This window comes from Dromiciops gliroides, chromosome 5, assembly GCF_019393635.1.
Source record: "Dromiciops gliroides isolate mDroGli1 chromosome 5, mDroGli1.pri, whole genome shotgun sequence".
Taxonomy (NCBI): Eukaryota; Metazoa; Chordata; class Mammalia; order Microbiotheria; family Microbiotheriidae; genus Dromiciops; species Dromiciops gliroides.
The window spans coordinates 34,249,111-34,265,144 of NC_057865.1; the positions used below are offsets into that span (position 1 = coordinate 34,249,111).

A 16,034-nucleotide genomic window follows, 5' to 3' on the forward strand; every position below is an offset into this window, starting at 1 on the left:
GGTTGATGTTCCATCCAATACTGATCCTCATTTTTTAATCAATAAGCATGTTAGAAATCTATGTTTTCTAGTCAAGTTGTTACATCTCAAAATCACCTGAATGATTATTGGTCTTTCCAGTACAGTGGGTATTTAAATACAATATCCCCAAATCACAGATTCAAATCTGTTATGATCATTTAGCCATCCAAATTCAAGGGACTAAAGGCCTTTAACTACTTTGGTTTCAAATTTCTCCATTAAACAAAGATAATAAGGATACTCACTTTCTCCTCATTTTTTGTTTAAACAACAAAAATAATTTGCAAAATTAAAAAGGTGGAAAATTGGAGAATAAGGCAAATCACAAGCATTACCGAGACCAATGGATTGTCTTCGTTAGACACATGTATTTACTGGGGTTCTTTGGAGGTATATGTCACTCTAAATATCATTTAGGTTTCAATTTAGCAAAAGTATATTGCTTTATAAACTGCACTCCAACATGTCATTTCAAATCCACACTTATACTATGAAATTTCTATCTGTGTCTTCTGTAAAATAGAGAGTTTTAAAAATATTAAAGAAAGTAAGAACTTCAATTGAGTCATGGGCCCTCTGGAAAAATTCATTATATAAAATCAGATAAGGGAAAAATGGATGGAATGAAAATTAAATTTTGAAAAATTTCATTTTGTATTTGTGGATTAAACAACCACAACAATTATGCATGTATAATGTGACTCTTTGTATTATCCTGTTCTATAAAGCAGAGCCAAAAGAGCACTACCACTACTGCCCCACTGCTCTATTGTACTGGGTTATGATAATATTCTAATCTCCTTGCAGTGATAACAGGGCCATCAGTAACTGCTCTTCCAGATTTACCATATGACTGCTGACCTTTTCCAGTTCATTCTTTAAAAGAAATCAGAAGCTCAGAAGTTCAGTAAAGCCAATAACCAACCAGCCTGCACATTTTTTTTCTTCAAACAAATAAAACATTCCCCTGACAGCCTTCGCCTTGTATGCTCAACACCTACATTATTGATTTTCAATTTGTTCTTTTCTCTTCTTTGCAGGTGTCCAGAGATATGATAAAGGACTGCTCGGCTCCGTCTCCGGGCTGTGTCAAAGTGGGACCCAGCTCTGCCTCTTCCTTTGGCTTTGTCTGTAGAAAAACAACACTCATTAAGCGCAAAGAGTGGGTCTATTGGAGTCTGCACACACCATGCCAATTTGATGCATCTATTTCACATAGGTGTGTTTTCAGCCCCTCCCCCCCAAAGGATGTGTCACCTCCCAAGTTCCACTTCAATTAGGATCACTTTCCATTTTGTAGGACCATGGATTTAGAGCTGCAAGGCACCATAGAGTTCATTGAATATGACTCACTCATTTTATGGATGAGAAGATTGAGGCACAGATAGTTTCTGTCTTGTCTAGTGTCCCACAATATTTCAGGCAAGATTCCAAATCTAGACTTTTTGATGCCAAGCCCATTTGAAGAAACATGGTTAGCTGAGAGATATTAGGAGGTTAAGACTTCTCTGGAACACCAGTCTTTATTCCCCAATATTTATCTTATTTGCAAATAGACTATTATTTAAATGAAAAAATGCAACATGTTGGGAAAACATTGAAATACAAACACTGGTGTTTTTTTCTTCATGTTTATGTGTATGTTTGCACTTTTTATTTGTTTTGGTTTGTATGTATGTATGTCTTAACAAAACCAAGTTTTGAATAGGAATAATTTATGTTTCTTCCATCCTCCACTCCATCCCACTGAACTAACTAGTGGTTTTGTAATTTGTATTTAGAAGATGATTCTTCTGAGATGGGTAGTTTTGGGGCCGCTATAGAATAATGCACATCATGGCCCTTGACCAAAAACCTTCCATCCTAAATCTTAAGGATGATGGATTTGGAATCACAGCATTTGGGTTCAAATGCTCCTCTACCTCTGTGACTCTTGGCAAGTTCTTCACCTCTCTGGCCTCAGTTTCTTTATCTGCAAAATGAAGGAATAGAGTGGATAGTCTCTGAAGTCCCTTCTAACCCTAAATCTATGATCCTATGATCTTCCAAGAGTTCTTTGAATAATCATTCCCCCCAGCTCTGAGTACAATCTAAGTGACTTAAAAAAGTTATTCCCACTGTCTAAAGCAATGACAATGCTGATAATTGTATATATAATACCTGCTATGTGCCAGATTTTGTGCTAAGCACTTTCCAAATATGATTTCATTTTGATCATCACAATTGTGTGAGATAGGCACTATTATTTTCTACTTTTTAGAATTAAGGAACCAGGAAACAAAGTTTAAGGAACTTGCCAAGCACCACATAGCTAGTAAGTGCCTGAGGCTGGATTTAAACTTAAGTCTACCCGACTCCAGGTTCTTGGGGCTTCATAACCACTCTAATATACAGGAGCTTTTATGTTATAAAATGTAAGATGTTACAGATTAAATTATTATTAAAATAATGTTATACATTCAATTATAACATTATGTATTATACTGTTATATTGTGATATTAATTCAGAATTACTAAAAATAATAACTACCACGAACTGCTTAATCTTTAAAGAACAGTTGAAATATTTTGTTTTTGGTGGGGCAATGAGGGTTAAGTGACTTGCCCAGGGTCACACAGCTAGTAAGTATCAAGTGTCTGAGGCCAGATTTGAACTCAGGTTTTCCTGAATGCAGGGCCAGTGTGCCACCTAGCTGCCCCAGGAACACTTGAAATCTTAACCAAATGTATTCCTTACAGCTGTCTGATGAGGCACATAGAATAAGTTTTATCATTCTAAACTTACAAATGGTGAAATGGAGCCTCAGAGAAGTAACATAAGGCAACCTGTCTAATGTCACATAGCTAATAAGTATCAGAAGTAAGATTTGAACTCAGGGCCTCCTGAAGCCAACTGCATTACTCTGTGTACTATATGTTATTCTAAACTTGAACTTGCAATAGCAGCATAGAAACCACAAAGTGGATCACTTTTGAGAGTCCATTTTTACTTTATTGTTAGTGGGAGGAATAGAAATAGAGCAGAGACCAATAGACTGACTTCCCTATGCTACAAAACATGAAGATGTTGTCTTTGACTGTCTAATTGTCCAGGCCCACAGAGGACTCCTGTCTTTTGCGTTTATACACAGAATCTTCTTCTAGAAGTAAATGATTTCAGGTAAATTTGCATGCGGAGTAGAAAACTCCTATTGAGGGAAGAAGGAACAGTGTATGTAGCAATGTAATGAGAAGGTTGGCAAGCTATGCCTTCCAAGTCTATTTCAGGGTTTGAAACTTTGCTGGTCTTGGAAAACATTGTTATTAGTTTACACAGGGATGATTAGGTCCTAGAGATTGCTTCATTCTTCATGACTGGAATACCAATCCCATCATTCCTAGGGAGGGTTAGAACTTCCAGAGAAGGCTAGATCAGTTAGGTCAGCCACTATTATCCCTGTAGGGCAATTTAATGCAGATCAGAAGTTTGCTTAGTAAATAGAGAAAATGCAGAGCACATCCAACCCAAGGATTGATCACCAGATCACCAGTAGAGATCAGCTGTAATTATCTTTAGATAAAAACATAAACCATTTATTGACCTATTTAAGGTGTTTCCAGCACTCTATATTCTCATTTGATCCCCATAACAACCCTGAGGTAGGTGCTATTATTTCCCCCATCTTACAGATGAGGAAAGGGAGCCATGAAGAAGATAAGTGAATTTCCCAGGGTCACACAACAAATAAGTTCCTTAGGGAGGATTTGAACATGATTCTCTCTGATTCCATGTCATGTATGTTATCCACTGCACTGCGCAGCTGCCTGAAAGATAAAATCTTATTTTTGTGTGTGTGTGTGTGAGAGGCAACTGGGATTAAGTGACTTGCCCAGGGCCAAACAGCTATAAGTGTCAAGTGTCTGAGGCCAGATTTGAACTCAGGTCCTCCTCAATCCAGGGCTGGTGCTTTATCTGCTGTGCCACCTAGCTGCCCTAAAGTCTTACCTCATAAGAGTACAGAAATTAGTCCTGTTAAACAATTTACTTGCAGTCCCTGATTTCATGGATGAAGTAACAGAGATTAGTTGTACAAGTATCATTGGCCCTGTTTCATTGATGAGAAACTGTGAGGACCTGCTAGGGGAAAATAACTTGGACAACATCATTTTGGGGTACTAGTGATCGCTATTCAAAATAGTTGATGCTGACATTCTGTTTCTTTATCTGAAATTTATAGGACTCCTAGAATGTAGCAGGTTGTTCTTTGCCTTATCCCAATAAAGAATTTTATTATTAGCTCACTATTAAGTATAGATATTCTCATTTGTCAGGGAAAGGATGAATGCCACTGCTCATTAATTACCACTCTCCTCATACACACACACACACACACACACACACACACACACACAGAGTGATGTGTTGTCCTTGACAGAAAGTAAGTTCCTTGAGGGCAGGTACTGGGGCAGAGCCAAGATGATGGAGGAAAGGAAGTGACTTGCCTTAGCTCTCCCCAAGACCCCTTCAAATACCTTCAAATATTGCCATAAGATAATTTCTGGAGCAGCAGAATCCACAAAAAGACAGGGTGAAATCATTTCCCAGCTAAAGACAACTTAGAAGGTCTGTAGGAAAGGTCTTTTGCATCAGAGTGAGAGTGGAGCGCTGTACAGCACAGGTGCCAAAACAGACCCAGCCCTAGCACAGACATAGCAGTCCCACGTGGGGTAGGAGCACAAGTACCCTGGAGTTTGTAGCCACAGTGGAGTGGGACTCTGTTCATAGTTCCAACGTAGAAAAGCAGGCCAACCATTTCTTGCAGATGAAAGTACAGTACAGGAGAGTAGTACACATACCTCGCCTTAAATCATGCCCCCTTGGAATAATTAAAGAATTAAAACCTTCTAAATTCCTAGAAGTATCTCTGAAATCAATTGCAGAAATCCCCTGAAGCTTGGAACAGTGTTAAAGTGTTAAAGATTAGTTTTCCACCCTGGAAGCAAAGAGTTAAAAATCAAGAAATAAGCTTGGAAAATGAGGCAACAGAAAAAAAAAATGCTGACCATAGAAAGTTGCTGTGGTGACAAAGAAGATCAAAATATACCCTCAGAAAAGGGCAGGTACTATCTATTTTTTTTATCTATATCTCCACTGCCTAGCATAGTGTCTGGTACAAAATTGATTCTTGCAAAACACATGTTGGCCAGCTAGGTGGCACAGTGGATAAAGCACTGGCCCTGGATTCATGAGGACCTGAATTCAAATCTGGTCTCAGACACTTGACACACTTACTAGCTGTGTGACCTTGGGAAAGTCACTTAACCCTCATTGCCCTGCAAAACAAACAAACAAAAACCCCAAAACAAAAACCATATGTTGATTGATTAGCCAGTTGAGGCATCCTTTCCTCTAGAAACACATTGTTAAATTTCTTCAGTCATAGACTCATGAGCTAACAAGGACTTCATAGATGCCCTAATAATTCCTACCTCTAAGCACAACTGAGCAAATGGAGGCTTAGGAGAATTTAATCTAGTTCCCCAAGGTCACACATCCCTGAATTCCATATTCAGTATTCAAAAGCAAGCCTCCTAACTATAAGCCTCTTCAACCTGTTCTCACTTGCTAACCTTTCTTCTACTTATACTTTCATCCATATCCTTTACTAAAATTTTTTTTTTTTCGTGCCTGGTTACAATTCCCAAGTTGATGTTATTTTATTTCATCACTTACGTTCTAGGATGGTTGCTTCTATGACTATAGGCAAAAAAAAGTAAATACTTAGAATAGAAATACTTGGCTAGGGTACTGTATTTTGACAGCATTTCCATGACTAGTAGAATCAGATTGTATTTTCTGGTTGCTGCCAAGCCATGTATTCTGTACTCTGGCAGGCATCTCAACATCTTCCCCATCAGGACCTTGGATTCTGCCTCTGGAACCTGAACCCTGGGCTCTGATAGGCCATTTCTTTCATGGAAATATTCCTACCCTGCATTTCTAGGTTATGTCCACTTCAAGTTTCTACTCTGGTATTCCCTTCTTCCTCCCCTTTCCTACTCCCTTTTCAGTTTCCCCAATGGAAGCTTCTTGTCAGCAGGAACTGTCTTGCTTGCTTATATTTGAACCCTTAGTGCTTGACAAAGTAACTTCTCTCTCTCTCTCACCCCCTCTCTCCCTCTCTCTCTCTCTCTCACCCCCTCTCTCCCTCTCTGTCTCTCTCTCTCCCTCTCTCTCTCTCTCTCTCTCCTCTCTTTCCCTCTCTCTGTCCCTCTCTGCCTCTCTCTGTGGCTCTGGCTCTCTGTTTCTGTCTGTCTCTGTCTGCCTCTTTGTCTCTGTCTATCTGTCTGTCTGTCCGTCCCTCTCCCTGTCTATCTCCAGAAAAACTAATCTTTAACACTTTTGGGGGCTTCTTTACTGGTATTATACCTGTTTTCAAAAGAAAACTCATGTTTGACATTCTATTTATGGTTCTGTTCTGTTTTCAAAGATGGTGCTAAACCCAAGGTTCTCAACCTTGAGGGTGTATGTCATGGAACCCTTTGGCCATCTGGCATAACCTATTAACATCTTTTCTGAATGACAGTCTTTTAGATGTATAAAGTACAAAGAATTACAAAAGAAATAAATTATTTTAAAATAAAGATGCAATTTTCCCCACCCAAATTAATAGACCCTCCAGAAATCCATCTGTGCACTACTTGGGGGAACCATGAATCTCAGATTGAAGAATCCTTTGTTTCTCTGTTGTTGTTTTTCATTCCCTTTTATTGCAAACCTAGGTTTGGTACTGATTGACTTCAGTCACTGTATGGAAGATTAAGCCACCAAAGGGGAGGGGTCAGAACACTTTTATTCAATCATAGGAGAAGAGTAATTTGGGGTGGGGTAGAGTTTGTGTTTGCCATGCCAAGACCTTTCCTACCCATCCCAGGAAACTGGGAACTCATCGTGGATGTTGATAGTCCTAAGGTAAAACACAAGAGGAAGAAACAAAAATAAAACCTTTAAGTAGGCTCTTATAAAGACTCCTTGGGCTGAAAAAAGAATCAGTTCTCAGGGAAGACTTTATTATCAACAAAAAATAATGATAATAATATTAATAAAAGAATAAACTAACTAAATAATTAATAAATTTTATGTATTTATTCTATATATATATATTAGTTATTTTTATATGGCATTTTAATCTTCACAACAACCCTGGGAGGTAAATGCAATTACATTCATTTTACAGATAAGGAAACTGAGACAGTGATTAAGTGACATTATCTAGGTCACATAGTTAGGAAGTGTTTAAAGCTGGATTTGAACTCAAGTTCTTCCTGACTCCAGGTCCAAAACTGTCATCCACCTCCACCTAGCTGCCTCCCTGATTTTTACAGGAAATTAAGATTTCTGTGTAAATTTTAAAGGTTAACCTTCTAACAAAACCCTATGAATAAGAAGAAGGTTTGGATAAGGTGTCATGGGAATAAGAAAGGAAGGTATCCATATATTAACTTAAGATTTGTTTTAAAAAAATTTCTCTAAAGAATTAACCACTTGGATGTTTGTTAAAATACTATGGTTTCATTTTTTATACAAAAAGAAATTGAAATGTATGATTATAGATCTGAATGGGTTCAAGCAGAGCCTTACACTTTGGAACTCTGGGAAAATCTCATAGATAGACCTCAGTAGGTGACCATGGCACCTAACTGCCACCTGGTGGCAGCATACCTCTAGTGAAGGGTCATAAGTGAATTTAAAAAAAAAATTAACTGTGTGTAAAATATTATATTCAATTCAACAAGGACTTATCAAGTGCCTCTTTTATATCAGACAGTGCTTCTGTTACAAAGACAAAAATGAAACAGTTCCTGCCTCAGGAAGCTTATATTCCCACCATGAACTTCCAGCTATCTGAGGGAAAGTCAGAAAACAATAGTAAAAGTAATTTTGATATGTGTTTTAGACTTGGAAGTGCATAAACTATGTATTTCTGAATATAATGGTCATCAGAAGAAGGAACATATTTCCCTGAGCATGTGGAACAGTGCCCCCTCGGAGATGAAACAGAGAGAGTCATTCTTCTCAATGGCAAGGAGGTGGGGCTGGTAGAGTTCCTTCTGAGTGAGCTGTAGGAGGACATGGAGCAGAGGTATCAGTCTCCACTACAGGCCAGACTCAAGAAAAAGTAGACCCTCCCCTCCCTCCTGACTCTGGATTCAAACCGAAAAAGGTTTCAATATGAAAATTGATCTAGGGTGGGAAAGGGAGTAGAAGACCAAGAGCTCTAGAAATCTTATAGGGCTGAATCTTAGAAGGGTTCCAGGTTCTTTGTGGCTAACATCCCATTCTTTCCTCCCAAGTCTTGTCACTGATCTTTCTTTTTATTTATTTATTTGTTTGTTTGTTTCTGTGGGGCAATGAGGGTTAAGTGACTTGCCCAGGGTCACACAGCTAGTAACTGTCACGTGTCTGAGGTTGAGTTTGAATTCAGGTCCTCTTGAATCCAGGGCTGGTGCTTTATCTACTGCTCCACCTAGCTGCCCTCAATCACTGCTATTTCTACTCAAATATACACTTGGCAACCTCCCATCGTTAATAAAAGTTCACAACATTTGAATAGTATATAATCGAAATACTCCTGTAGTAATGTAGTCAGAGAATCTGGGTTCAGATCCTGACACTGTCACTAATGACCTCTTCCATCATGGACAAGTCACTTCATTTCACTGGCATCATTTTCCACATCAATCAAAGGAGTGGTTTGGGCTAGATGAGCTCCTTACAAAGTCCTTTCCAGTTCTAAATCAATGGCAATATGATGAGAAATCTATGTGGGCCTGATGGGTTTTTGAGTTTGTAAGCAAATGAGACTTTATGAAGTTTACATTTTGCTGACTGTTCCTAGAAAATTCCTGTTGTAAGTTGGATGGTTTGAATGGGTTTATGAAAAGGATAAAGTGCTCTCAGATATCAATAATCTTCACTTTTGCTGAGTATTGAGTAAATAAATCAGAAACATAAAATTAAATGTCTCAAGCAATTCCCTTTAGTTTAAAGTAAGTACTTAGCAAAATGTGTTTAGAAAGCAATATTCTGGAGAAGGTGTGCTAAAGCCAGCCTTTCGCTGTGACAATTGAAGTGACTGATTAAGAAGGTAGAGTGGGGAATTATGGGGCAGATACAATTTTATAAAAATCATCACCCTTTGAAGCATATCATGGGCAAGTGTGTCCTGGAGTTTAGGACTTGTACTTAGAAAGATTTCACTTTAAATTCTGTTTCAGATTCTTACAATGGGTGAGTCACTTAAACTTTCAGCCTAAGTATGCTCATCTATAAGAAAGGAAGGAAGGAAGGAAAGAAAGAAAGGAGGGAGGGAGAGACAAAGAAAAGATGGGAAAAGGGGAGGAGGGAAGAAAATGAGGGAGAAATGGAAAAAGGGAGGAAATAAGGAAGGAAGGAGGGAAAAAGTAAAAAGAAATAAGTATTTCTTACTTAAGCACGACTGTGTGCCAGATACTATCTTAATTGCTTTACAAATATTAACTCTTTTATTCTTCACAACTCTAGGATTCAGGTGCTATTATTTTCCTTATTTTACAATTGAAGAAACTGAGGGAGATAGTGGTTAAGTGACTTGTTCACACTCATACAGTTTGAAAGTATCTGAGGCCATATTTGAACTCAAGAATTCATTAATTCAGGACCAGTGTGCTCTATCCCCTGAACCACCTAATTGTAATACTACAAGATGGGGATAATAGTAGTACCTACTTCATAAGGCTGTTTTGAATAATCTGACTGAGATAAGGCAAAGCATTTTGCAAACCTCAAAATATCTATCTGTCTATCTATCTATCTATCTCAGCAGTGGTTCAGTGGATTAGATCACTAGTGTTAGGGTGACTTGTGTTCATTGCTTTCTTCATGTACTTATGAGCTGTTGGCCCCATGAACAAGTCATAACCTCCCTGAGTCTCAATTTCCCTGTCTATCAGAAGGGGAGGGGGATGAGCTGCAACCTTCTTCACAGAATTGTTGTGAGGCTTAAGTGAGATGACATGTGAAATTCTTCATAGATTTTAAGGTACCATAAAATGACAGATATGAATATTTGTCAGACTTATTGCTGTCATCAGTGCAATTGACTCCTTATTCAATTTTTAAATCTTTCACAACTTATGAAGCTGGACTCTATCCTTTGATCTCCAGAGGAAAATCTATTCAAAGAAGGCAATGCCTGTCGAGTAGTAGTAGGTGCTTAATAAATGTTTATTGACTTACAGACATTTAATTTATTTGGTTGTCTTTAAACCTTCCTCCATAGTTGTATCAGTACTATTTATCCTTTTCCACATGGCCCAGAAACTTCAACAGCATTATTCCTATTGTCCTTCAGCTACAGAGAAATCCATGCATTTCATTTTTACCCCATATGTCGAGCAATCAATCAAAAATCATTTTTATGCCCCTACTATGTGTCGGGCTCTGTGCTAGGTTATAGGGATACAAATACAGAGGCCAAACAATACATTCCCTTAAGGAGCTTATAGCCCATGTAAATACATGGTTATAGATGAAATACATAAAAGCTGATTTGGGGAAAAGGCATCAATGCATGTAAGGAGCTCAATGGACTCAACAATGTTGGACTTGGAATGAGGAAGTCTGGTCTCAGGAACTAGATATATAATCCAAGGCAATTCATTTTCCCTCTCTTTGCCTCAGTTTCCTCAACTGTAAAATGGACATAATATTAACACCTACTTCCTAGGGTTGTTGTGATGATCAGATGAGTTAATAAATGTTAATTTCTTAACATTATGCATGGCAATACTAAGTGCTAAGTAAAGCTATTACTCTTTTAGGTATAATGCAAGCTATTACTCTTTTAGGTATAATGATAAAAAGCTTCCTATGGAAGGTGGCATTTGAAAAGAGTTTTTTTTTCTTTTTTTTTTAGTGAGGCAATTGGGGTTAAGTGACTTGCCCAGGGTCACACAGCTAGTAAGTGTTAAGTGTCTGAGGCCGGATTTGAACTCAGGTACTCCTGACTCCAGGGCCGGTGTTCTATCCACTGCGCCATCTAGCCGCCCCTGAAAATAGTTTTAACGGAAAGTAGTGTGGTAAAATTGTGGAGTTCTGGGCTTGGAGCCAGGAAAACCTGGGTCCATATTCACTTTCTTACACTTACTTTGCGGTCCTAGGCAAATAACTCAGCCCCTCTGTGTCTCAGACAACTCCCTTGAATTTATCTAGGAAGTCATGGAGAGGTTCCAATATGTATAAATAAAGGGAGATCCCACATCAAGAGTTCCCCACACTCTTGAAATCACAGATCCTTCAGGTAGTCAGTCCTCCATTAACTGAATCACTAATTGACTCCAGTTTTTAGTAATTCTCAGAAGAAAACTTAATGGAAATAGAAGGCTCTGGGAAAAATCCTCCAAAGACTTCAATAGTGGTGATGATGAATGACAGAATGTTAGAGATGGACAGGATATCACAGACCATGGAGTCCAACTCACTCACTTTACAGAGGAGGAAAACTAAGGCCAGACAAGAGTAAATAACTTGAAGGAGGTCAAAGTATTCATATGTAAAAGAGCAACAATTTGAACCTGAGGCCTTTGCCTCTGAATACAGTGTTCCTCCACTGTATCATGCTGTCTCTCAGTCTTTGTATCCACAGAGGACATGATTTATTCATGTATAAAAATAGCTAGCTTTATAGAAATCAATAATAATTAGAGGAGCTGTCATTTATATAATATTTTTAAGTTTGCTCTGCGCCTTACATAAATTACCTCATTTAATGTAAATAGTAGCCAGTCATCTACATGGATTGTCATTTGAGTGATGACAAAAAGCTTTCATGTTCCAAATCTCTCACTTCCAACTTCATCTTTCTCTAGAGCAAGCAGAATTCTTAACCTGGGTTCTGTGAATAGATTTTCTATTGGATCTATGAATAGATTGGAGAGTGGTCTGTGAATTGGATGGGAAAATCACTACACTTATATTTTCACTACCATATACTAAACATTTAACATTTCCTTCAATTATTTAAAATATTTTTAGAAGGAGTCTGCAGGCCTCACAACATTACCAAATGGATTCTTGATGCAAAAAAAAGGTTAAGAACTCCTATTCTAGAGGGCAGGTAGGTGGTGCAGTGGATAAAGCACCAGCCTGGATTCAGGAGGACTTTAGTTCAAATCTGACCTCAGACACTTGACACTTACTAGTTGTGTGACCCTGGGCAAGTCACTTAACCCTCATTGCCCCACAAAAAAGAACTACTCTAGGACTTTTATTTGCTGCCATTAAAAGGTCTTTTTTTACTGGATTGTGATACCTTCCACAAGAAAGACCCTATTATAATTCACATCACTCATTAAGGAAAGAACACAGGATCATATATTTATATCTGGAAGCATCCCCTGAAGTCATCCAATGGTCTTATTTCAAAGATGATGAAATGGTAGCCCAGAGGGCTGGAATGCCTTGGTCAAGGTCACCTAACCAATATTTGGCAGAGTCAGAATGTGAACCCATGTTCTCTGACCCCAAATCTATAGAGCATTTCTATTTCACCCTGCTTGTTCTCATGTTAAGTCATTATAAGCTATTCTGCATTAGCACAAAGAGTTTTATCAGATTAGCTGGTAACATATTACTGAACATGGTATTTTCGACTTGGGAGATAAGGAAGAGGTATGGCTAAGAAAGACAATCCTGGGAGACACTGAATATCTCAACCAGGAGAAAAAGAAGAGCAGAAAGAGAAGTATGTAGTAAGGGTTAGAGGTACATTGAAGGATTCTGATAATTTTAAAATGAAGAAAGATAGCTTTTCCCTCTTCATATTTTGGTTTCCAATGAGGGCCACATGTCTACTCTGGCTTTTATCTCCCATATAACTGAAGCCTTTGAGAGAAAAATAGGGTGGGCAAAATCTAGTTTCCACTCCTAAGATGGGTCCTTTATTTGCCTTGATAAAGATAATAGAATCAAAATAAAAATTGAGTAGTTTTACTTTTGAATGTTATAATTGTCCCATTTATCATGAATAATTTTCCTATCCCATCTTTACTCATACTTCCCAAGTAAAGCGAAACCCTTATTTTTGGTCTTAGCATTTCTTGACATCTTTACTGAATTCATTCTTGGCTTTTATTTCTAGTCCTGACATGATTGCCATTGAACCATGGTGAATTTATAGTCAACCATCTCCTGTTATTGTTTCGGTCTTCTGAAAGATACATTTTAATAAGAGTAAATGTCAAATGATACATTTGGTTTCAAAAAGCCAATTTCCTAAGTACAAGATGGGCCAGGCATGGATAAGTTTAGTTCACCATAAGAGGACTGAGGGGGTAACTAGGTGGAATAGTGGATGACATGCCAGGCCTTGAGACAGCAAGACATCAGTTCAAATCCAGACTCTGACACTTATTTTCTGTGTGACCCTGGGCAAGTCACTTAACAATGTTTGCCTCAGTTTGTTCATCTATAAAATGAGCTTGAAAAGGAAATGCCAAACCACCACAGTATCATTACCAAGAAAACCACTAAAGCAGTCATGGAGTCAGATGTGACTGGAAAATGACTAAATAACAACAACAACAGAAAGATCTAGGCATTTTAGTGCGCTGTAAATTTAATTTGTGTTAACAGTGGCAATATAACAAGGACAATTAATTTTTTTTCAACACAATGCACTGCACACAGCAGTTGCTAATTAAATGTTTGATTAGATTAGAACCAAACACATATAGGAATTTAGTGTTTGATGAGTGTCAAACAGAAATATTCTCCTATGGGAAAAATATGAATTGCTGGGAATATTAAAAAACAATGTAGTGGAAAAGTGGAGAGTAATCTTTTAAAACATATAATACAATAAGTTGCAAAATGAACAAGCTATATATTTAAAATCAAAGCATGAAATTTAAAGGAGAATAAAAGTTTGTATCATTCACAATTTTGTATAACAGAAGATTGTTATTACAAGATACATTTTTTTGTGGGGCAATGAGGGTTAGGTGACTTGCCCAGGATTATACATCTAGTCAGTGTCAAGTGTCTGAGGACAAATTTGAACTCTGGTCCTCCAGGGCTGGGCCTTTATCCACTGTGCCACCTAGCTGCCCCTACAAGATACATGTTAAAGGAAATTATAAAAGAAAAAAGAGACCATTTTGATCATGGAAAATTAAAGCTTTTGTCCAATCCAAATCAATGTAGCAAGAAAATAAGATAATTATATACATTAGGAAAAATAGCTTTGTGTTAAAAGTCTCTAAGAAAGTCTAGCATAAAAAATTTATATGGAATTTATGTAAATCTATGACATTAAAATCTATGACTTCTATCATCTATCTACCTACCTATCTATCTATCTATCTATCTATCTATCTATCTATCTATCTATCTATCTATCTATTTCTATTTATCTCTTGCTATATAGCAATACTATTTCAAATAGCAAAAACCTAGAAAGAAAATATATATGCAATATTTGGGGAATGTTGGGAATAGTTTAAGTGGTAGGATATAAATGTAATGTTATACAGTGAGGTCCTGATTCCTGTGTCTAATGAAAACCCTAAAGTAGCCATATGTATTCAAATTTGCACTATTCAAAGTCATAATTATGTAAAATAAATTATTTTTTTAGTCCAATAGAAATATGTAGTGTGAATCTGAATAATGCAACTATTTAATGGGATTCATTATTCATATTATTCAGGACCTAGATATAACACCATGACATACAATAGGACCAATGTAAATGAGAGAGAGAGAGAAAGAGAGAGAGAGAGAGAAGTATGAACTTATATACAGTGGAGAAAAAAGTACCAGAATAACAATATGATCAAAGGTATAATAATGTCAATAAGGTCAATTCTAAAAGGCTCCAAAATGTAGGCCAAACATAATGGGCAACATGGTTCCATATGTTTAAAATTATATTACTACATAAATATTTTATATATGTATAAATATATATCCATATATGTGTAAATTTTTTATGCTAACAAATTGAGTCCCAAACTGGAAATTGGCCTGTACTATCAGTTGCAAGAATTTTATTAGGTATTTTTTAAAGCATTTTTTAAAGAATGGAATTGGGATTGGAGGTGAGAAATTGTTTGTTGAGAGTATCTGCTGTGTCAAAATAAAATCTATTAAAAAAAGGAAAAGGGCTATATTTAATGAATGAAAGAACAGGGAAACTAGCCAATAAATGTAAAATCAAGAAGAATTTTAATTTTCTTTATTTTTCCTGGGTTTTTTGGTCTGTGTTCTCTTTTGCAATGTTGTTAATAATTAAATGTTTCACATGACAGCACATCTATAATCTATATAAAAATTATTGCCTTCTCAAGGATGAGGGAGGGAAGGAAGTGAAGGAATTTGGAACTAAAATTATTAGAAACAAATGTTAAAAATATTTTACATATATTTAAAAATATAAACATTCTTAAAAATTAAATAAAGCAGAAGCTGGAATATGATCTCAATTATAGGCCTTAGAAAAATTTCAAGGTGTCATAAAATCCAAAGATTGCCTTCTCAATGATACAGAAATCACAGGAAAGTAGAATAAACCTGTTGTTGTTGTTGTTGTTGTTGTTGTTGTCATTGTTGTTGTTTTTGTTTTTAGTCCAGACTTGTGATTTCCTTCCTGGTAAGGATGGTGAGCCACTTTTGGTGGAATTCACTTTTGTAACTTTGAACACCCCCTATTTATTATACAAAAGGAGCATGGTACAATGAAAAAATACTAGGAATGGCTTCAGAGGATCCGGCCTCAAGTCCCACCTCTAATATTTATTACCTGACTGACCTTGGGGAAGTCTTTTCATCTTCCTACACTTCAGTTTCCCCATAAGAAAGATAAAAAAGATTAGACCAGCTGGTCTCTGAGGTCCCTTGCAGGTACAGAGCTATGGTCCCTGTGAGGAAGGTATTGATATTTTATAGATGAGGAAACTGTGTAAAGGAACCCAAGTGATATGCTTAAGATCAC

At 37.1% G+C, this 16,034-nt stretch overlaps 1 protein-coding gene across 2 annotated transcripts in view; it reads right to left on the reverse strand.

Annotated features, from left to right (window-relative positions):
• KCNH8 (potassium voltage-gated channel subfamily H member 8) overlaps window positions 1–16,034 on the reverse strand; it is a 418,936-nt gene that overhangs the window by 209,540 nt on the left and 193,362 nt on the right. For both annotated transcript variants that reach the window (XM_043967854.1, XM_043967853.1), the window contains one exon: window positions 1,023–1,150. In XM_043967854.1, the coding sequence (XP_043823789.1) occupies window positions 1,023–1,150 (128 nt within the window). The remainder of the gene's footprint in view (window positions 1–1,022; window positions 1,151–16,034) is intronic.